Source organism: Pseudochaenichthys georgianus, chromosome 16 (genome assembly GCF_902827115.2).
Source record: "Pseudochaenichthys georgianus chromosome 16, fPseGeo1.2, whole genome shotgun sequence".
Classification (NCBI taxonomy): Eukaryota; Metazoa; Chordata; class Actinopteri; order Perciformes; family Channichthyidae; genus Pseudochaenichthys; species Pseudochaenichthys georgianus.
In genome coordinates, this window is record NC_047518.2 from 15,836,222 (window position 1) to 15,860,039 (window position 23,818).

General features: G+C 39.3%; 2 protein-coding genes across 2 annotated transcripts in view; one reads left to right on the plus strand and one right to left on the minus strand.

Annotated features, from left to right (window-relative positions):
* ube3d (ubiquitin protein ligase E3D) overlaps window positions 1–17,659 on the minus strand; it is a 58,382-nt gene extending 40,723 nt beyond the window's left edge. The window contains exons 1-8 of the mRNA XM_034101540.1: window positions 17,364–17,659; window positions 13,711–13,922; window positions 12,593–12,683; window positions 10,064–10,283; window positions 9,112–9,184; window positions 8,959–9,037; window positions 7,503–7,611; window positions 6,141–6,304 (exon numbers count right to left, since the gene is read on the minus strand). Of these exons, the coding sequence (XP_033957431.1) occupies window positions 6,141–6,304; window positions 7,503–7,611; window positions 8,959–9,037; window positions 9,112–9,184; window positions 10,064–10,283; window positions 12,593–12,683; window positions 13,711–13,922; window positions 17,364–17,455 (1,040 nt within the window). The 5' untranslated portion in view covers window positions 17,456–17,659. The remainder of the gene's footprint in view (window positions 1–6,140; window positions 6,305–7,502; window positions 7,612–8,958; window positions 9,038–9,111; window positions 9,185–10,063; window positions 10,284–12,592; window positions 12,684–13,710; window positions 13,923–17,363) is intronic.
* A 5,057-nt stretch (window positions 17,660–22,716) lies between these two features.
* Window positions 22,717–23,818, plus strand: part of dop1a (DOP1 leucine zipper like protein A) — a 46,389-nt gene continuing 45,287 nt past the window's right edge. Inside the window, 1 exon segment of the mRNA XM_071206050.1 lies at window positions 22,717–23,104. The gene's annotated coding sequence lies outside the window, so the exon portion shown is untranslated.

Below are 23,818 nucleotides of genomic sequence, written 5' to 3' on the forward strand. Positions count from 1 at the left end.
TCGCAGCCGGGGGAGGTGTCAAAAAGCTCGCCTGAAGTCGGACAGCTCCGAGTCGGCTTCTTCTTCTTCATCTTCTTCTTCGCATTCTTCTTCTTCTTCTCTCGGTTTTTTGGCGGATTGCAAACAACTTTAAGGTGCATACCGCCACCTCCGGAGTCGGCTTGACTCGGTTTGCATTTATAAAGAATGCACACATGTAGTGCTGCGTACCTGGACTCACATTCAGGTTCAGGTCCGGACTCAAGTCCAGAGGTTCAGGTTCAGGTCCGGACTTATAAGTCCGGACCTGAACCCATGGCTTGTGTCAAGTTGTGTGACTAAAGTGAACTTATTGTGAGCTAATTATTAATTGAAAATGAACTCATAATCAACTCAAATTCAAACTCGTCAGGTTTATTGTGCTCCCTTCCAACTTGTGTCTACATTTCTCTACAAAGTACAAATGTAAAAAAAAAATGTTTTTGCCACTTAGTCTACAAATGACTTATGAGAGCAACTACAGTGAACTACTACAAAGTTCAAACATGTATTTCATTTACCAAACTAAAGTAACCAAACAGTCCCTGAGCTGACTGAGCCTAAATCCCTAAAGCGTTGCTGAAAGGTAGAGTGTAGAGTAGACTATACACATTACACTGTTACACACCTACTATACAGTATAGGCTAAACTGTAGTGACTGTACAGTCAGAGTGTACTGTACTGTCTGTACACCATGTCTTTTCTACAACTCTACATGTGTACATTATACAGTACATACTACATACATAGTGATGTACATACATACTGTTAGAAATTAAAATTAATGTTGATATGGCGTAATTTTGAATTAAATACACTATTTAATTTAAATCAGTTTTATTCTGAAAAAAACGGAAGTTCACACTATTTACTTAATACTTTTATTCTGAAAATTCTTCACTTCCGGTTAGCATTAGCATGTGGCGAAATGCTACGTTTTCAAACGGCGAATCGAAGGTGAAATGACATGTGATGTTGTACACTGAGCACACTGGGATTAGCACTCATTTATTGACGCTGAATAACGTTTATCAGGGAATGTTTAAATAACCACAGACACCAGAATATACGTAAGTGCTAGTTTTTTTGCGAGTCCAAGTACCGGTTCCTGACGTTCCGGTTTTAACCGGACTTGAACTGAAACTTTTTACAAGTCCAGTACCGGTTCGGCGTACCGGTACGCAGCACTACACACATGTGTTTAATCGTTAATGTCAGATATGTACTAAGTAAATACATTTGTTCCTGCTCAAGATTAGATTCAACCTTATTGTTATTGCACAGATTACAGGTACTGAGACAACGAAATGCAGTTTAGCTTCTAACCAGGTGCAACAAGCAGTGAAGTGGAAAGTAATGTACACAATCTACAGAATAACATATAGAATGATGAATAAACAGTGGGGTATGAATACACTAGATATCAGCCTGTGAGCAGTATGAACAGTGTGTATGAATATGCTAAGATATATAAAGTATGAAAACGGTAAGCAGTATAGTATAAAATATATAGATATTAATTTCATGATGATAAACATTCTGGAACAATGATGACAAATGGGAATGGATGTGGCGACGTAAAACTGACACAAAACAACAACAAACTTTTGCCAGCCAATTGGAGAGTTTCATCAGCAGCACGTGGTAAAAACCACCAATGAGCGCTCAGCTCGAGATACCAGCGAGCCGTTTCCCATCAAGCATTTCGCTTCCGCAGCGCGTGGAGAGCAACTGCGCCAACTCGCCTCGCCTCGCTCTCAAGGCTGCGGGCGTCTTTGTCCCGCGAGATTTCAAAGTCTCATGTGGGCGAGCCTCCAGAGCAAGTCGGACAAAATGACTAACCATCATGCAACGCACTAGCAAGACGTTGATCGCAACTGCGCAGGTCTGCGCAGGTCTTGCTTGTCTCAAACAAGCCTACTGCCACCCGAAGTCCCCGGCCGGAAGTCCCCGGAGTTGGGGACTGGCTTCAGTAGAAGCTGCTGGAACTCCCAGCAGCTTCTACTGAAGCCTTCCGAGTAAATCGTCAGAACGCCGACACCTCCTCTTCACTCCACCACTCCCATGTTTTTCTTTGTGTTGCCATAAGTTATTCTCTCTCCGTTGGTGCGCGGGGCTAATGCCAGCAAATACAATGGCGGCTTCACAAAACTTTTCTGAGTTTTACGGGGCGTGGTTTGCAATTCGCCCAGCCAATTGAAATTGGTACTTTTTTCCCCCCAGGATAGTACCATCTCTCTAGCAGGCACTAAGAATGGGGTGAAAAGCTCTCGGAACTAAGTACTCTTTTTGTGTGAACGCAAAATTCCAGGCACTATCGGAACTAAACGGGAAAAGTACGGGGAAAAGTACTCCAGTGTGAACGCGCCTAAAGGCGTTATTTCGAGGAAGTTTTTGCATTTTAATGACTTACATTATCTTTTCTTTCATCTCAAGACTACGTTTTTATGCCTACTTTTTTCTTTACTGGCACTGAAGGACTTCCATGTAATCGGAAATGTAGACAGTGGATGTAAAACATTTCTGGCAAGGGTTAAAATGATCCCTCTATACAGGGGTCGGCAACAGGCGGACCGCGGTCCGGACCCAAACGCCGACCTATACGGACCCGGAGCTATAATCAATACATTAATAGGGGATTTTTCGGCGCCTCCTGCTTTTTTAACGCTGATTTGGGTGACTTGTGTAATTCGTGGAGAACCGAAGAGTTTTCGTTTTGGGGGTGGGGGGTGGGGAGTCAGTCCGACTGACGGACAACTTCTCACTTCAAAAAAGAAGAAGAAATCTAGACCGCAAAAATAAATAATATCCAAAAAGAAAAATCTGCTTATTGTTCTGTTTCATATGGGTGTTGAAAGATGCATCCATAGATCTCTTCATGTTCCTCTCAAAGTGCACCAGATTGATGCTTTTAACTTCAATATTTAATATTCCCGGGGGAGCATGCCCCCGGACCCCCCTAGAGGAGGTTAGGTGTCCCCCCCCCCCACACTTAAATCATGTTCACATGGATAGGATACTAAATACATTATACATTTGCGCACATCTTGTAAAAATTGAAAGGAAAAAAGGTCCCCACCCCTGCTGTAAATAATAATAAAAACCCTTGATTTTTAACTTAACATCTCTGTCTCCTATTGATCTGAGTATATTATAAAGAATAGCAAGTTAATTGAAGCATTATAGCACAGGCCTTTGTCAGATGGTATATTACGCAGTTTTTTTTCTGCTTCGAATAGTTTTCTCTTTTTTCACCATACCTGTGTTTGCATCACTGTAACCAATGAGCACCTGCATGTGTATGAGAATGGCCCTGACACCATTTCAGCCCAGATTTACAAACTCCTGGCAGGACAAGCTCAAGCTCAATTCTCGCACTTAATTTAAAAAAAAGTGAGTGATGGACTGCAATATAAGAGGGAAAGAAAGAGAAACTTTAAAACTGTTCAATTGTTATGATGTGTAAAGACTGATATTGTTCTATTATCGTCTGAATCTGTCAAGTCATGATGTGAAACGGTTAAAGGAATGGTCCACTCATTAGATAATTAATCAAAACTTCAGTATTTAGTGAAACATTATGTTTAAACCATACCCTGAAGAAATCAGCGATATTCCCCGGTAAATAATGATTTCATAGCTCTTTTTTATCAAAACCTTTATATTCCGTCTGGCCGCCGCCATTTTTGCCATTTTCAGTAGTCACGTGATGGTCGTGACGTCATCCATGCGTTCACTTTGTCAACACACGGAAACATGGCTAAATATTTGAGTTCGGACTCGTCAGCAGAGGAAGAAGTTTTGATGTTTTATCAGTATGACAATACGACACCCTCTGTCCTTAGACCCTCACATCGTACAAGGAAAAACTTCCGAAGAAAACCCCCAGTTTAAAGGGAACATGGGAGAAACCTCAGGGAGAGCAACAGAGGAGGGATCCCTCTCCCAGGACGGACAGACGTGCAATAGATGCCGTGTGTAAATTGAAGAGATAATACATTTGCAACATAGGTAGTCCAGATGTTTGGAAATGCATGTGTGTATAATAGGAAGATGATATAAGATACTATATGTATGCATGTAGTACCACCCTTGCTAGCGATTCCCTCTCTAGTTTAGCATACTCAGCTTCGTTGTCCCTGGCCATAGAATCACGATTTTATGGGGCCGGAAAAAACTGGGGGAAAATACACACTAGTCGGTACTACGCTATATGGAAAGGCCACCAAAAACTGTCCTGGCCTGGACGCTAAAGGACGTTAACACGGGGCTAGCCGCTGCAATGGAAATGCGCTATAACATACCTTATTCTTACTCCGAGCACTACTTCTGCTCCTCCGTCGCTTCACACTTGCAGAGGGCGATTTCTGAACTGGCCGAACTGGTGTCCTGGTCGGTGATGACACCAGAAAGACCGATGGTACTGCATCTCCATTAAGTAATGGTTGTTCCATAAATCCCATGTTATGTTTGATCATACTCTCAGAGTAGTCGTCCGGAAATTTGAAATGTTCGCTGCATACATGAGCCTGTGAATCTTTCGGTTCGGGCCGGCCACATTTCGCTAGCCACTGCCTCCGAATGTACTTCTTACGCTTACCTTTTGGCAACAGATGGAACTAAGCATTCCGTGGATTGTTCCTGTGGCAATATTTCGCGATACAGTGAGGCATATTTGAAGAGAGAAACTACAGTAAATAACATGGAGATCAACGTGTCCTCGAAAACCAAACGCATGGTTTACGTCACGTCCGGAAAATGGCGGCGCCCACAGTGTTGATGTTATTTCGGTATATAAATCAGTTTAAAATCACTGATAATGTCATCGGATTAAAAAAAAAAAAAGAAAGACTGGCAGAGACTGGTCTGTTTTATCGGATGATAATTATTTAAAAATGAGTGTCATGAGCATACCATTCCTTTAACAAAGAAAAAGGGAAACTCAAGCTGCTGCTGCTGCTACACTTTATTTGATTTATCTAAAATTAAGCACTTTGAAGATGCACATATTTTCAAAAGCTATTTTATTTATTTTCTCTATTTTATTTGTAAATGCAGCCCGAGAGGAACATTACACATAGCCACAGTATTTTACTGTATAGTTCAATGTTAATAGACAATAAATAGTTGTTTTTGAATTGTACTTTCGTTATTTGATTTATTTGAATCAGTTGTTGATTTCATGCAGATAAAGCTACAGGTCACTTCAATATATATCACACTAATTCATGAAGCAACTTAGACATTTTGATGTTCCGGACCTTTGCATGGGGACATTTTCTCTAACTGGACCTCGTTGAATTTTAGTTGAATACCCCTGCTCTATGAGATAACTCACACAATAAGAGAAAAACCTGAATTTCAGAGGAGATCATTTCATATTCCGGCTGTATAAAAAAGAGCAGTGCTCCAGTTCAAAGTTGTCTCGTTTACCAGCATGAAGTCTCTTTCGGTACCCAGCATGCCCCTTTGGTGAAACATTTTTACTTGGATCACTCAGCTCATAGTTTATTGTGTCACTTAAATGCACTCGTAGTTCTTTGATTACCAAGACAAGCCTTTCTCCTTTCAAAAGAGTTATTCCTCTAATTACCCTTTCTGCGTCAGTCAGCCAGTGGGCTTGTCAAAAACTGTAGGAACAACCAAACTTCTCTGTTCTGCCTTCACTCTCAGCGGCAGCAGAGAAAAGGAGGAGGAGGAGGAGGAGGAGTGCTGATTCAGTTGAAAATAATGAGGGGGGAAAGCTCTTCCAGTGTCGTGCTGTACTGAACATGGAGAACCACATGCGGCACATCCACCCACACCTCTCTAATCCTTCACAGCAAGGTACACAGAGCCTTGCTCCCGTCAAAACAACATCCCCTGTGTGTGTGCAACAAACACAGGCTTATGCAACTGACAACATCCAGACGATAAACACCTTTGATGGCAATCTCATACGCAAAAATAATAGACAATTATGTCTGAACAGGGACCCTCAGTGTTCTAAGAATGAAAATCTGATCACAAACAATTCCTCCTTCGCAGGTGGTGATTGAGAAGGTGCACCGGAGAGATGAAAGATTAAGAAAGGGGAAAACAAAGAATGAAGAGGGGGAGTGGAGTGAGAGTGCTCGCTTACTCTCTGTGCTGGGTGCTTGTGTCGGAGCAGGAGGTGTAGAGGAGTTTCAGGACTGTGGCAGCTGTAGGTGATGGACTGTGAGAGGGGGAGTCAACAGAGCTCTCATCCCCCACACACGTCTCCGGGACCGACGCTGTGATGGAGTCGCTGTTCAGGAGCCAGAGCTGCAGGAGGAGCAGACGGGTCACAAAACACTCCCAGATACACATGCCAGAGGGCAGAGGAATCGCACTCCACCACATGAACTGCGTGCACAGCGGCTTAGAGTGTCTTATACACATGATCTTATATATTTTACTTTTTTTTTAAAATAACAGTTTTCCTTAAAGACGAGCCTCTAACACGATATTCTTCAGTATGTTTTGGTGCAAATATGCTAAATGTTGCATCTTTCCTCAGCTGTTAACATTTAATAATGTAAAACATTTTTGTATAGCACCTTTCATTCAAGATATACAGCTTAAAGTGCACAGACTATAACACCCATTGCTGTTAAATACCAACCAACTATGTGCAATATGTGCAATATCAGGGTATATGCAGGAATCCTGAAGTCAGATGTAAGACCTTTCAAGACCTTTTTTAAGACCCTTTCCATATATTTTACGGTTACATTGGCGACACACTTTACCTCACATCTACTATATACAGTATGGATTGTCCTTCCTCCTTATCTTCCAACCATTTGGACGCAGACTTGCATTTCCCCATAACGATGATGTTTAACAACCGGCGTAAGGTCATTGAAATCACTAATAAAAAGTTATTTTAAGGCATAAAGCGTCATTTGAAATCACTAATAAAGACATTTAAAAAGCATAAATGTCATTTAAGATGCTAATAAAAAGACATCTTAAGGCATGAAAGGTCATTTGAAGCTTGCAATTGGGTCGATTCACGTTTGAAACAGAACCTGCCTCAAGGGCACATGAAAGAAGAAGTAATAACAGTGTTCATAATTCATTTGATTTTTAATTGTCGCATTGATTTTTTTACTTCAAAAGTCCTAGGGTCAGAACTGTTTATTTAAATAAAACAATGTAAAAGTTATATCTGTATTTTCCTAAGGTCATACAGTTAAAAGTGTGATGGACAATTAAGACAAGTATTTGTGGAATACCACAAATACTACCATTATTATTGGAATAGTGGTGGAATAAAACCTCCAAACTCCCAGTGAAAGATGCACAGTCACTGTTGAGCCACTTGTAATAATCCGTTCACTGATTTGAACTCAATCAGCTTGTCATTATGCTTGAAGAACCCGTCATAATGCTTCCCCATTAATCAGACAGATGTAGTGGTCTATTTTGAATCCACACTCATGTGCTTCTCTGATTATGCCATGATTATTGTTCTCACCAATAAGAAGGTTTTTCCATCAGGAGTCTGGACGGAGAAGTGGAAGGTGCTCATCGAGGAGGACAGCCCCAACAGCCGGGCTGCGATGGTCTTCTCCAGGAACAGCGACCTGTCAGAGAGAGACCGTGCTCCTTCAGTTACATATTGAGTCTTTAAAGAGCACAAGAAATACACCTACTTGATCAGACATTCACAATTAAACCCAATGGAGGCTTTGACGAGTTAATAAAGTATGATCGCATGGTGTTTTTCTTATTCATAAAATGACTAAAGGTTATTGTAAAAATTGTTACATATAATGGTGATATTTTTTTTTTTTTTTATTTAAATGGTACCATTAGTCAAATAATGCAATAAAGCTCACGAATGGTAGCTTAAAAAAAAGGGCTAAAAGGTTTTCAATAGTGAATAAAACAAATGTTGTTGCTTAGGTGAATATATAAACTATTCAAAATTGGCCTGTGGGATATATAACTTAATGTTTGATAAAGTTTTAAATGATGCTGGACAAAGCACTCATATTTGAATAAGGCAGCAACCCTGAATAAATAACTCCCCGAATTTCCAAGATTAACATTATAATGTTTAAATAAATTAAATAGATATTCTGAGCAGCGTTTCCACTAGGATTTGTTCTCGCCGGTCAAATGTTCGGACAGAATTTATTTTACCGGACAAATTTTAAACTTACCGGTCATGTTTCAATAATAATAATAAGAATTGTGTAGCAGAGTTTCCGTTGGCAGGTAATTACCGGACTAGGACCGGATATGCTGACGTTTAAAACTCAGTTAATGGGGTCATTTTTATATTGCTTCAGTTTATAATCGTAACAGATCGAAAAATTCAGATTCATTTTTCAATAAATGATTCCACAAACAACAAACAACATAATTATTACATTCAAACAAACTACTTGTAGTAGATGAAGTACATTATTCAAAAGTTTACATTAACTTTGAATAATAACGGTAATTACCGGCTAACGGAAACCCTGAATAACCCTGAGGTAATAAAGTAATACATTTGAAAGAAAACATATTTTGAAACTCAATATGCCTCGATTGGACTCCTTTGTTTACTTCCATAACATAATGATATCACTATACACTTGCGCTTCTAATGGCTAGCGCTCCAACATATCGTATGTAAAAGGCAGGAAATCACAACAGAGCCGGCCAGTAACCAATCAGAGCAGACTGGGCTAGGAGCCCAACAAGCCGTTTAGGACAGAGAGTGAATACACATACTATACAGAGATGCTGTATGAGAAACCAATGTGATTTTGGAAAATTGAACAATGTAAAACTATTCTAGTATACCTCAACAATGGAATTATGATCAGTAGAAATGGCCATGTCATGGGACCTTTAAAGCATGGAGACTTTAAGGACACATTAGGGCCCCTTTAACAGGCTGTTTCCGAAATGTCATTACTAGGAGTTTGGATGCAAACCTGTTAAGTGAAGTTTCTGGCTCTCTGTCTCCCTCTGCTCGCTCCACCACCACCTGTGTGATGTACAGTTTCACCGTCCCTATAAGATACAATAGAAAGAAGCTCATTACACAGTTACAAGTTGTGATGATATAGATGTATAGAGGTATATACCTGGCGCTACAGCCTCTCCCAGCACTGATGAGCAGCTCTTGCAGGAGACCAGTGCCACTCGGCGGCAGGACTTCTATAGAAGTAAAGAAACTGACAATCATTCACCAGAATCTACACCCATCTTTAACTCGATTGTTTGAAAATCAAAAGACTCTTTAGCCAGAATGGAAGGCAGGAAAGTAAGAGAGTCAGTTCTGGTGTGCAGATTATCATTTGTTCTCCAGCTCTTTCCATCTGCTTCTCGTTCTTTTGAGCTCACTTTCAGTCATGCAGAGCGCATCATTCGCGCATCACTCGTGCAGAGAAAGACTATTAAAAGAGAAGGGAGATCAATCCTATGTCTGCAGAGTGCTACACTTTAACTGAAGCAGCCGTCTGAGGAAAGTGTCTGTACTGTATATGAATGTGAATCAAATTTGCCCAGCTAGAGATGATTTTATTTTAAATGATTTAATTCGGATAATCTGGTGGCTAAGAATTCTGTTATCCAGACGTACTTGATATATATACTGTATACTTTTTTTGTTTTAGTAGTAAGCTGGTCTATGTGTTTTTGACCTTTTTCCTGTATATTTTATATTGTGTATTCTATTCTACTATTGATATGTATACTCTTTATGTTTACATTATTTTAACTCGTGTGCAATGTCTTGTAAAGATTTTTTAAATAATATTTGATGACGTTATATTTTGATTACTAACTTTTTTAGAAGTAAATCCCTCTTAAACACATTCATGTATGACTACACCATTTTAAACCAAAGCAAATTCCTCGTATGGGAAAACCTGCTAAGCAATAACCCTGATTCGATTCTGACATGCAAACAAAACCAACAAAACCATTTTGACCATTTTGTCCAATCAGGCGGCATTAAATATATCTTATCTAATCATCTCAAATAAACACCTTGAATAAAATGTACTTTTTTAGGAATTTGGAACTTTTGGAAACCTTTGAATCTTGCCCGTCCTCTGACTCAACAGGTGCCTCTTCCACAGTGAGGGTGTGTTCACAGCTGCTGTCTCTGGCGAGGAGGAGGAAGGTGTCTCCCAGCAGACAGTCCTCGGCTCGGGGCAGCAGCTTCTTAGCGAAGGGGTCGGGGTGGCAGCACCAGTCGTCCACGATGGAGTTCCAGTTGCCGTTAGGGAGAGGAAGAACTCGCTTGAACACTCTGAAGGAGAGGGGGAAACAAATAAAACAATTACTTTCCATCTTTGTCAAGTGATGTTTGGAAATGACATCCATTAGCTGTTTCTGTTGTGAGAGCTGATATTACTTAATAAGCAAAGAGTTCCCTAATGGCCGGAGATGATTAAAAAACCTGAGGAAAGTATCCAAATTACACCAGAGACATACTCACAATATCTTATAATGGGATTCTTTTGTTAGGATATTTTTTTAATCTCCCAATTATATAATAAAAGTATTGAAAGCAGCTGTTGTTTTGCATCTCAACAGTGAGGCAGAAGCAGCTGTAAACATGGAGCAAGGGCCGTCTTAAATGAGCAATTCAGCATCACTGTCTCGAGAGACACGAATACACCACTGCATGTGTTGTAATATACACAAGTTTACATACTTATTGTTGTCGTCTATTGTACAATGTGCACACGTTTACTCCGGGTTCTTTGTTTTGATATAATATGTTGTATTTATCCTTTTATTGCACATTTCTCATTTAACTTTTTATGTTTATATGAATCAATTTCTTCTATTTTATTTGATTTATCCTTTTATTTCACATTTTGACTTTTTACATTTATATAAATATATTATTTGTATTTTATTCTAAAATGGAACAACTGTTGCAAAACCCAATTTCCACATAGGATAAATCAAGTATTCTGATTAAACATTACCATTTTAATAGCACCTAACAAAGTTGCGATTACTAACACATATTTTACTTTGAATTATGAAGCATTTTTTGAAGACTTGTTTTTGCCCACCTCATGAGGTTAGGGAGAACCTGGCTTCAGAGCTGCTACATGCAGGTAGTGAACACATGGTTGAAAGAACTACAGCTTTTGTTGGAAATTAAAACGGCTGCTCCGTGCGACTGTAACAAAGTCGATGAGAGCCGTGAGACTGAACCAAAACATTGAAGCCTAAACCCAAAACAATGAGCTACTAGACCCTAATGAGCAACCAATCAGATAACAGCTGTATGACGCGGTGTAAGCTAGCAGGAGAGGTAACCAAGGCTCTGCGCCGAACCTCGCGGTGAGCAAGGAGCCTCACTACTAGCCACTTTGCGTAACAGTGGTGGGAGCGTCTTTGTAGTTGAGCGGATGCGGCCCTCTACCCCCCATTATTAAGCTAAATTAAGATGCCAAATAACCTATATTTAAAAAAGATGAGAAGTGCTGCTACTGTATGATAGGATACTTTTTTTTAATCATTCCAGTAAAGCACTTGGTATGCATTGTTTTAGGCTATACTGAGAAACCTTTTAGAGGGTACTTAGATGGTTGCAGGGAATATCTGTTGGCAGGAAACTAATGGAGCCTTATTTCTCTTGAATTGTACTCTTAAAAGGTCCCCTATGTTACTCTTATTATAGGTCAGATATATACAAAACACGTCTCTGAAGTGTTTGGCTGAAATGCCAAACAGATAGCAAGCATGCTATAAACCCCTCTGTTTCAGCTCATTTTCAGTTTGTATACAGATGGATCAGGACAAAAAGTGAGAGAATCATTTGTTCCTGAAACTTTCCGAATCTCTCAGAGGGGACACATGTTTCTGTATAAAAGACATGACAAATTGGCTGTTGCATAATAGGTGACCTTTAAGCGCAAACATGAGAAACCTAATCTAAATCTGCTCCGAGTGTATATGCTGAATGATGAATCTGACTCGACCATAAAGAGGAGGCGTTTGGCCTTATTGCTTATTTCACATTAAAACTATATTTTTCTTGTCTTGGTAGAAGTGCTCTTATTACTCCTATTCTTTTCTCTAACCCAAACATAATAAACATTCTAATTAAATTGTGGGTAAGAACAAAATAAGAGGAAATGGGTTCTTAAATGGCTCCCTTCATGAGATCAAATGTAAGAATGGATCATGAGGCATCATATTGTTAAAATGATTCATTTTATCCCACTGCTACTGACATTTATGCTTGGCCAGGCCCTTGTTGAAAGCAACAACAACAAAATATTTGAGCGGGTTATTGCTGGGAAACATCACCAGGGGCAGAGGGTCTCTTTAATACCTATTGCAATTTCCAGCATGTTACATTGCTGACCAGAGAGAGCTACAAACGGAGAGCTATAAAAACAATACCACTGACCGGCTTAACCGCCTCAAGGTAACGAGGAGGCGCCCTTTACGTCACACTGGCTCGACGACTCTAACCCAGGATGAGGGCTACGCTCCGGCTTCATCCATCATTTTTTCTCCTCTTCCTATGGAGGTGGGGGGGGATTTAAATAAAAACCCATTTCCGCTGATGCCTGCCCGTGTGCTCCTCACCTGTCCTCCAGCAGCCTGGTCATGCAGCCCTGGCAGTGGAAGCAATAAGTCTCGTTGGCCCGCAGTGTCTCCATCACGTTGTCAGACGCCTCTGTGAAGGGGACACAAACACAAACAAATAAATGAGTTGTGAAAGGGCGGTACAAGAGAGCAGAGAATCGATTCCATTCTGGGTGGTTTGGATCGAAAGCGGGCAATCCATCTGATATAGGGAATGGGAATGTGACGACGTAATCAACGAAAAATCATCCATCTTTGGAGGATCATCTTAACCTGTACGGCTGGAGAGGAAGCGTGACTTTTAACCTTTTTTCTCCACTTTAGATTTCATTGTTTTCAAAACTCAACAAGTCAAAACAGCATCTTACATGTACATGCCCAAAAAAGGAAACGCAATAATACATGATAAGTGGACGTTTTTGTAGCACTCAGTTAGCATAATATTAGCTATCTTACCTCTGTCCGGATGACTCTATAGATAGACTTGAAGGGCCTGTATCCCCCCCGTTTGTTAACTTGATGTGAGCCTTTTTTTTAATTTAAATTGCAGACAGGTGTAGACATCCATCTTGATGCACAAACATCAATCACAGTGAACAGTCCGTTCAGATGTCATTCATTTACTTTAATGTTACCGTTGTTATATTTCGTGCTTACTTTATTCATTTTGGATGGAAGGCCACTGACAGACGACTGGAGACAGCTGATACCGCTGCTATTCTCCACAGATGCCGCGGCGCCCCAGAATGCACTGCGGTACCCATTCCCTATTGACAGATTTGTCATTGACAGGCTTAGCTGTAACTGTTTCTTGCACCGGGACACAACAAAAGCTGACGTTTGGGGATATTATGCAACGACTCAAGGGACACTTTTCAAGATCAAAGCAAAACTTAAAAGAAAATATTCTCATGACTCTGGTGATCAGTCGCCTGTGTGCCATTACATTGGGGACCCGTAGAGCAAAATGTACACCTTCACTCTCTCATATGACCAAGTGACTCATCTCCAATTAATTCTGAAAAGAGCTTTAAATAGCTACTAAAAGAGCTGGCACAGAGGAGTCGAACAGAGCCCGGGGGGGAGACACGTGACTGGGTGTGATTCCTGGACGTTACCTTCCTCCGTGCTCGGCTTGACATTGATGCGCAGCCTGAAATGCAGCTCCTCTCCGCAGGATTCTCCCGCGGGTGTTGGGAAGCAGGATCCTGGCTCGAAGGTGACACCTGCAGGCAGAGTGAGGCTCAGCTCGCCTCTGGGAGTGAACACGAGGAGAGAAGAATATTCACCCGACACCACCACGTCTGCAGGTTTTCTGGCCACATCTTTCCTGGAGAGCAGATGGGAGAAGATGCTTTAAAGGTCCCCTATTATACTGTTTTTCATCAATATAGGTCTCATATATATGTCTCTGAAGTGTTTGGCTCCAAACAGATCATTGTAGAATTACCCATAATCCCCTCTGTTTCAGCCTTGTTTCAAAAGTGCTGTTTCTCTGTCTGTTACTTTAGATGAAAACAAGGAGCCCCTCCCCACGCCCCTCTGAGAGAGATTTGGTTACAAAGAACACAAAGGTGCTCTAGGAGGAGATTCAGGGGATAAGGTGTGGGGGGGGGGGTGTTACCTTGGTTGGTGATTGGCTAATGGTTGCACAATCCAAAAACATCGTTATGACATCATTAATTGGCCAAAATCTGATCAGCTCATTTGCAGACAGGTTTTTATATAAATGGATCAGGACAGAAAGAGAGAGCACTTCCAGAACCTCTTTACACAGAGGGGACACATGTTGATGTATAAAAGACATGAACAAGTGGATGTTGCACAATAGGTGACCTTTAAAAATGCACACAGGAATATACACAAGAAATAGACACAAATTATTCATATTTTTCCTTGCCAACAGTTAGATAAGAAGATCATAACTTCTCGCGTATGTCCGTTAAAGGTGGGTTAGGTACTCTCACAGAACGTGTGCAGTGTAATGCAAGTCTCATTTATCTAGTAGTCTAATGCTCACCACTTCAAAAACACTCAAACCTTACAATTTAAAACAGGTTCATGCTAATGTTGTTATCTTGGAAGAGAGCCAGCTAACTGTTTCCAAGCTTTGTGTTAAGCTATGCTAACAGCCTGCTGTCTGCAGAGAGACATCAGAGTGCCTTCAGTCTTTGAATCCAACTTTCAGAAAGACACAAAATAAAACAGATTTCCAGAATTATTCAATCATTCTTTTAACAATTCAGTAAACACTATGTTCGGAGCTCTCGTTAGTCTTAAGTATTAGAAGCTGGAGACTATTATAGTTGATGCATAAGTCAACTAGTCACAAGACTTGGCTGCATACCATAATGAATATGTATTAACATTATAATAAGATATTTATCTGCAGTCTATGTCCCGCACTAAAGTCTGACACATAATGACTTTAGTGAGACCTTGACGAAGAACAGATCTTCCTGTGTGATATTGTATGTTGCAAAACCAAAAAATCTCTTTCAAAAAGTGAATAGATCATACAAAAATAGTATATAATAGATAACGCTATACAATTATGAATAGCATCCCTGACCTCCTGCTGAGTGCTGCTGTCTCAGTTAAAGAGGTCATGAATAATAAGTGAGTTCATGAAGACCACTAGCTGAGAGAAGCACTGGTTTAACTAAGAGAAAGTGTTTATAGGGCTGTCTTTTATTTACATTGTCGGTTTCCTTTTTATATCTTACGCCATAACTAAGATCAATAGTGTGTTTGGAGGGAGTGCTGCACAATTTATATAACTAATTGCGATAATTATAACTGATAGAAAGATTTTTCTAAGAGAATCTGTAGAGATTTTGTACAAGAATAACGTTTGCAGCCAGGACTTCTCTGCAGCTTCCTAATATCACACTCTTTCATTCAGAATGATATTTTCACATATTTTGCCTTTATCAAATATTACACTCACAGCCATTTGGATATTGCATGAGTCCACTTCGTAATTTCGATAACATTTTGATTAGTTGGAGTCCTAGTTGCATGCCTTTATTTCATCTCCTTTTGTGTGACATGTTTAGCTCTACAATGTCTGGTCCCTCATCTAGTTCAGAACTATAGAACATTAGATAGACATGCAGTGGTATGGAGGTAGAATACGATTTCTCCCACTGTGCAGCTATTTACACACTAGAGTCCTCTCTCCTCTGTAAATACAGGAGAGGAGAGGACCAGGGCTGATTCTGCTGCAGTCACATCTCAATGACTCCACCTAGTGGTGTTATAGGAGTCCTACATCCTCTGTATGCAAGCAGAGGTGCTTTTTATCAAAGAAAACAAATCACTCCGTCTGATCTTCGCAGCTCTATGTTACAGATTTAACGTATAGTATATGCATTGATAATAATATAAAAACGCTGTTTTGACTTTGAAATCTCAAATTCTCAACAGGGAACCTCGATCTGAAAGTATCTAGTTACTATGGATGACAAACACGTATTTGGAGTAAACAAATATAATATGTCCCCTCCTAATTCAGGAGTACATGTATAAAGTAGCATTTAAAAAGGAAATACTAAAGCAGGCATACACAGTGTTGGAAGAAGTACTCAGATCCTTCACTTAAATAAAAGTAAAATACTATGGTCTTAAAATACGCCACTAGAATAGAAGTGTTTAATGTCATTATACATGTACAATGAGATAATAAATGCTTCTCCCTTTCAAGGGTGCCATCAAAACAAAAAAACATAAGACAACAAATACAGCATACATACTTAGGAATAAGGAATAAAGGTGTAATAAATAATAATAATAGCAGGTATGTGTGATTTCCGATTTTAAAATTCTACTTAAGTAAAAGTAGAAAAGTAAAAGTAGAAAAGTAATAGCAATACTCATTCAGCAATCAGCACAATGACCCGTTTCAGAATAATATAAAGTACAGAAGTATTATCAGCTCATTTAATTTAATTTAAAACCTTTATTTAACCAGATTGGTCCCATTGAGATCATAGATCTCTTTTTCAAGGGAGACCTGCAAAGCTAAATGTATTTCAAGTATCAAGTATAAAAGAAAAAGCGAGTACGTTAATCAGAATGGATCTTTTCATAGTATTATATTACTATGGTTATAATTATATCCTGTTTGTATACATGTAAGAGCATTTTAGTATCGTAGTTGGTCAATTTGGACCAAACTAAGATAGATTAGTAGTACAGTAGCCTACTGCATTATATTTTATCAGCATATCATGTGTTTGTATGTGTAGGCTACAAGTAACTGTGAGTACTTTGTAAAGTAAATGAAGTGGAGTAAAAAGTACCAAATTCACCTCTGACATATCGTGGAGTAGAAGTACAAGGTAGCAATACATGGAAATACTTAAATAAAGTATGTCAAAACAAGTACTAAGGTGCAATACTTGAGTGAATGTACTTTCCACCACTGAGTACACATAGGCCTACCTCAATATCGTAGGCTTACATGAGAAACATTACGTTTTACAATTGATATGATTTATGTTGCCAACATCAGTTTTCACCGTGTAATTTTTACTTATTGATTATTTATGATAAATAAAGGAAACCAATGTTAAGCCCAGTTAGTATTTCTAATGTTGTCTGATACTGAGAAAGTACAGCATCAGTTCACATGTAGCCTACTGGGTAAATGCATGCGACATTAGCTAATGCTATTAGATAGCCTAGCCTGCATTGTAAACAAAACGGTGCACTAATGTAATATAACTGTAACTGGTTAGCTCACTAGCTTTCTATCAGCAACATTTACCCGACGATAAGCAGTCCACTCTGGAGCCTTTTCCTCAGCTCTAAGAAGACTCCTACTCCATGTGTTCTGGATGCCTTCTCAAAGTCTGCCATTCAGCCAGCCAATATTAAGAAATAATACAAAATAAACTATACGCTAATAAAAAACTTAGAGTAGGCTAGCTAGCGGGCTCTGGGTAGCTTTTTAGCATAGAGAGATACACACGTAAAATCCATAGACTGTAGGTAAAATCACATGTATCTGATTCAAACAGCTAGTGGAATCAGAGGATGCTATCAGTCTGCAGCGTGACGACAGCGCCGGTGTCAAGTACACCATAGTTAGGGGGAAAGCATCCGGTCAGACATTTCAAAATTAAAAAAAGGTAGGCCTACTATTTCTACACATTTATTTGTCATTGATAGTTAATAATTGATAAACACAGATGGAAGAACTACACAGAGGTACTGAAGTAAAAGTAAAAATACCACAGTGTAAGAATACTCTGTTACAAGTAAAAGTCCTGTATTCAAAATTGTACTCAAGTTAAAGTACTAGAGTATTGGCATCAAAATATACTAAAAGTATCTCATTATTACTCATTATTCAAATTGGCCCATTTCACAATCATGTATATGTTTTTATTAAAATTATTGATATGTTTGGCAAGCTGGTAAAGGTGGAACTAATTTTAATTGTATACTTGTATTGCTGGGTAGCATGTGAATTAAAACAAGGTGTCACTAAAGTCTTATTTAATATAATATGTATAGTCATTTGTCATTATATAACATTTGACCCCTTATTCCTGAAAAAATAAGATCAAGTAAACTGAATATTGGTTATAAAAAAATCACACTGCATGAAAACATACAATACAAATATTCACATGATCTAAATAAAGATAAAAAAGCTGTGCATTTCATAGCAGTGGTATAGTTATTTGGAAGAAATGTGTAAGATTGTGCAAAGCATGTGCAAAAGTTCACAAGTATTACAAAGCAATTCAATGAGAGATAAAGTCTCTAAGGTTTTATTGGGATGCATAGAGACAGATTGACAGATAGACAGATATTGTGTGTGGCGGGGGGGGGGAGGACATCACTAGAAATTAACAACGAAAGACCAGGTTATTACCACGTTAAATACATATTGATTTAACTTTGTAGGTTCCTTGTACTGAATCAAACATGTTAAATAGCCAGAAGAACCATCCATCCGTACAGGAGAGTCAGATAATAAAATACACCTGTTGCCTTTAATTACATTTTTTTATTTCACATAACTGCATTAGGTTAGTAGTTGAAAGCAATAATAATACATTTAAATAAAAAATATATTAGGTTCAATTTAATATTATTGCTTTCAACTAACCTAATACAGTCATGTGAAATCTGTTGACATAATACATTTAATAAAAGTCAACACTTTTTTCAGTGTAGATGTATGGGCCTATTCACCTTTTAAAGTTCCCAAAGCACACTGTCCTGCATCCTCGCAACTTCATGGTCTTGACTTTTCACGATGCATGCCGTCTCCTCTCAGTTAAAGATACTATATCAGACGGAGCAATTACACCAGGAACACTTCCTTTGTTTCCCTCAGGTGGGAGAGGAGTGCATGTGCAATGTCTTCTCAGTCTCTACCGTGTCTTTCCCGCTTTGTTTTGCCTTTCCGTTAGGCCGGTTGTACCCAGACGACCTGCCTGTCTTTGTTGGATCAGTGGTGTTTGGACACTGTTCCTGAAGTTGTGCTATGGGTCTTCTCATTGCTAACCCAAACTGAATCTTTAGCTTTGTAGTGGCTAATGATGATCCATATTCTTTAAATAAGGTTACATGAGTTTTTTGCTCAAGGGTTTAATAAATAAAATACTGTTCAAGGCTGCAGCAGTATTTGAGAGATCTCCTATCTCAAGAGACCCCTCATAGTTTCCACCGAAGCAGTTACAGTCTTAGACGTTTGTTTGGTCGAGACTGGCTGCTGCTGGTTGTGGTTTCCTCATCTGTAGCCATCCTTTTCCTCCTTAAAGGTTTCTTTACTCCCTGATGAACTGGCAGAGGACCGACATCTTAACGTGTCCATTTGCACTGTAGTCGGTCACTCTCCAGCGGTTGTTCATCTCGGTGCTCTCGGACCGGTAAACGGTAGAGATGACCCTCGTGAAGGTAATGCCTTCGTACTGCATTTGACGGACACAGTTCCTAGGGTCTGCTCTCAGGGCGTAGATGTTGGCCCTCTCAGGCAGTGGTGGAGTCAGCATAGTAGGAGGGGAGGAGGTGGATCCTGCAGGAGGAACTATCACCCCTGCTGGCCCAACCGTCCAAGGAGAGGGCTCGGTGTTCTCCACATGTCTGGGAACGGGAAAGGGTGAGGAAACCTTGTTGTAGTTCATGGTTCCTCCATAACCGATCATAGGGAAGTCCTTGGATCCGGTAATGAGGCTGTGGTACAGACTGAGGACCGAGTCGCTCATGGAGTCGATGTCAAAGGCGCTCAGTTGACTGTTCCTCACGTTTTTGACACCCAGCTGGAGGACCGGTCCTGGCATTGGCAGCTCAGCTAAATGAGAAGAAGAAAAAACGTTCAGTGACATATAACGTTATACGAAAGAAGAAGAAGCGTTTGTCCATTTTTGGTTCACAGTGCAGGTTGACACTTCCAATGTGCTGCAGTGGAAAAACTAAGAAAAGTCTACTAAGTAAAGTCTGTGTGCATAATAACTTCCATCAAAGCTGCAAAGACCGATAAAGACAACTTGAATGGATGGCCAGTTCATGCCTTTACTTGACAAGTTTTGCGTAAAAAGTGTCACAGCTGTCAGATTTATTTGTCTTTTTGTTTTTTCATTGTCATGTTGTGCTGTTGGATTTTAGGACTTGGTAAAGTGATGTGATCCATTCAAATATCCTTCATAATGGCTGTTTGCCTCTCTTACAATGAAACGTTTAAACAATGTTTCACTTATTACCTGCAAAGAAGAACCTTTTAAATATTTCTCTGAGATATGAGCGCATCACAACTGTATCGGGGACTTTTGTGACTAAGAAGGTCTTTTGATCAAATGTATTACAATCAGTCAAATGTAAGCCTATATGCTGTCACTTTTGTAATTGAGTTCTTATAATATAAGATGCAACATCCTGTGTGTTAACTTGAAAGAATGTAATGTTTGTAAAAGTTGTTGCTAAAGGCAATATATCATGGTTTATCACCAATGAATTTACAAAAATAAAAATGGTATATGCGGATTATAATAACATTAATCATATACATGAATGTTGTTACGTGTATAAATAAACCTCTTTCACGCATTCCTTCAAAGCATTTATGAGTTTATTAGAGTAATGCCGTTTGCATTATCCTATAGGCAACTACACGATAACTCTCTAAGGACGAGGCCATCCCTATACAGTAAATTATCTACATATTACTACTGTGGCACCAATATTCATGGAGGCCTGAATTCTGAACTTCTAGAATTTTCTGAAAATGGCCCATGCAATCACCATCAAAAAGTATTTTTCTATCTTTACTCAACGACCCTAGTTCACAGACTCAAGATTGATGTGTTTCTTAATCACTAATATACAGTATATGATCACTAAATTAATATTAACAAAAAATCTAGCTGCTAACTTAATGTTTATTACATTAAATTAACTATTCTCAAGGCTCCATCTTGGGGCCTCTTCTCTTTAACATCTACATGCTACCACTGACTCAGATAATGAAAAACAACAAAATAAGTTACCATAGCTATGCGGATGACACACAAATGTACGTAACAATTTCACCAGGAGACTATGCTCCAATTCAAACACTGAGTAAGTGCATTGAACAAATCAATGACTGGATGTGTCAGAACTTTCTCCAATTAAACAAAGATAAAACTGAGGTAATGGTTTTTGGAGCCAAGGCAGAACGTATAAAAGTTAGCGCTGAGCTTCAGTGTGCAATGTTCAAAACAACAGATAAAGCCAGAAATCTAGGTGTAGTCATGGACTCTGACCTGAGTTTCAACAGTCACATTAAAACAGTTACTAAATCAGCCTACTATCACCTAAAGAACATATCTAGGATTAAAAGACTAATGTCACAGCAGGATTTGGAAAAACTTGTCCATGCTTTTATCTTCAGTAGACTCGACTACTGCAATGGTGTCTTCACAGGTCTCACTAAAAGATCTATTAGAAAGCTGCAGCTGATTCAGAACGCAGCTGCTCGAGTCCTCACTAACACTAAGAAAGTGGATCACATCACTCCAGTTCTGAAGTCTTTACACTGGCTTCCTGTGTGTCAAAGAATATATTTCAAAATACTGCTGCTGGTTTATAAAGCACTGAATGGTTTAGGCCCAAAATACATTACTGACCTCCTGCTAAATGATGAACCATCCAGATCTCTCAGGTCTTCAGGGACTGGTCAGCTTTCTGTCCCCAGAGTCAGAACTAAACATGGTAAAGCAGCGTTCAGTTATTATGCTCCAAATATCTGGAACAAACTCCCAGAAACCTGCAGGTCCGCTGCAACTCTGACTACTTTTAAATCCAGGCTGAAGACTTTTCTTTTTGTCGCTGCTTTTAATTGAACTATTCACATCTTAAACTGCACTGTAACTTTGATCCATGTATTTTTTCTTTTTATGTTTATTTTATTAGCTTTTATTTTTAATGACTGATTTTAAATGCCATTTTCTTAATGTCTTTCGTTTTTTTTGTAAAGCACTTGAATTGCCTTGTGTTGAAAAGTGCTATATAAATAAACTTGCCTTGCCTTGCCTTGCCTATTCTGACTTTACACTGAAACTACAGGTGGAAAAGTTTGATGGTGAATGTGGGAATATTTCCAGCCAAACCAAATCTAATAACTTGACAAACACATTAGGCCTATATCATACTGAATCAGGCTTAATTTAGTAACTTTAAAGCGAAATATAGCTTTTTTTTTACCAATGCCATTGTCCAGCAAAATGGTCTGTAAATTAAACAGGATTTCCTCTCGGTGTAAAGCAGCCATTTTTTGGACAGATTTCCAAAGTTTAGAGGCTGTTTAGCAGAATGTATCACTTTGTTTTCCTATTTCAGTACACAGAGATGCAGCTGTTCAGGTCAGTGTTCAGGTTTAGAATGAAGACATGTGGAATGAATCTACTTGTATCTGTACAGCTCACTACGTCATTCCTAATCACTATGACTACCACGTAGTGTTCACGTAAAATTGTATTTTGTTTCATGTAAGTATAAGGACAGTAATTACAATTTAAACATGTCAACTTTTATTTTGAAAGAAAAGTTTCACTATTTCCGAGTTTGACAGGAAATGTCACAGGTAACTTGACGCAGGCGAGAGGCGGAAGACGTCCATGCGGAAGGGAGCAGTCGGACGCTATGGTTGGACGTACAGCTAATCTGCAGTGCAGTTTGGGAGCTGTCAATCGTCTCGCTTTTGTATCTTTGGCACTGGACGCTACTGATGCGCTCATCACTGTTTATGTACACAGTGCGTGTCAATACAAAGAGGAAATAAGAATATTTAGAAATAACAAGCCATTGTCTGCCTCCAGAGCCTTCTTGTCAAGGGACCTGACTTACATGAACGGTTGACATCGGAGCCCACCAGGCCCTGCATCTCTTTCATTTAAACAACCTGCTACAAACCACAGCTAGCCTGCTAGTCATATTTTGACGTTGTCAGTCGTTTTTCACTCGGCGAACCGGGCTCCTGATTGAATGACATTTTCTGGCCTTTTTCCCATAACGGTAAGCTTTTATGTCATCTTTTTTTTTTTACGCCATGAAGTGCAATGTAACCTTCGTTAGCTTAAACACCCTGACCTAGCTAGTGACAAGGGAGCTGTTTGCTATAGCATTACTGTAACAGTACCCTCTTTTCACGCTCACATCATAACGGAAGTAACGCCTTTATTAAGATATTGAAAATATATGTAGGTGGTTTTATATTCATTGACGTTATATGTGCTTCCTACCTCAAAACATGAATGTACTGTAGGTATACAAAAGCTGCTATTATTACTATAGTCCATAGTGCATAATGTTGTTGATACTTTACAAGTCTGTTCGCTCATTCAGAAAAATGTCAGCTGCCACAAGCTAGCCTCTTACACACAGGGTTACATTTACATCAATACCTCACAATAAGTAGCCTATGCACTTGTACAAATTGTCAGATTCATTGAGTTGTCTGTCTATCTGCTGTAGACTCTTTTTAGCGCAGACATTTTGACTTGTCACAGCAGGAAAAGCACAGGTGTGATTAATAACATTAATTAGTAATAGCCCTGCTGCAGTGTGCTTGGTGATACACTGATATGGCTCACTGGCACACCTTATTTTGTTATAAGTTCCCACTTTACTGCTGTTCCAAGTCAAATGGTCTCCAATGAAATGTATTTTTCTTAGTGTGGGAGTTCTCAATTTCTTTTAGCCAAGATAACAAGATAGGGAATAATTAGG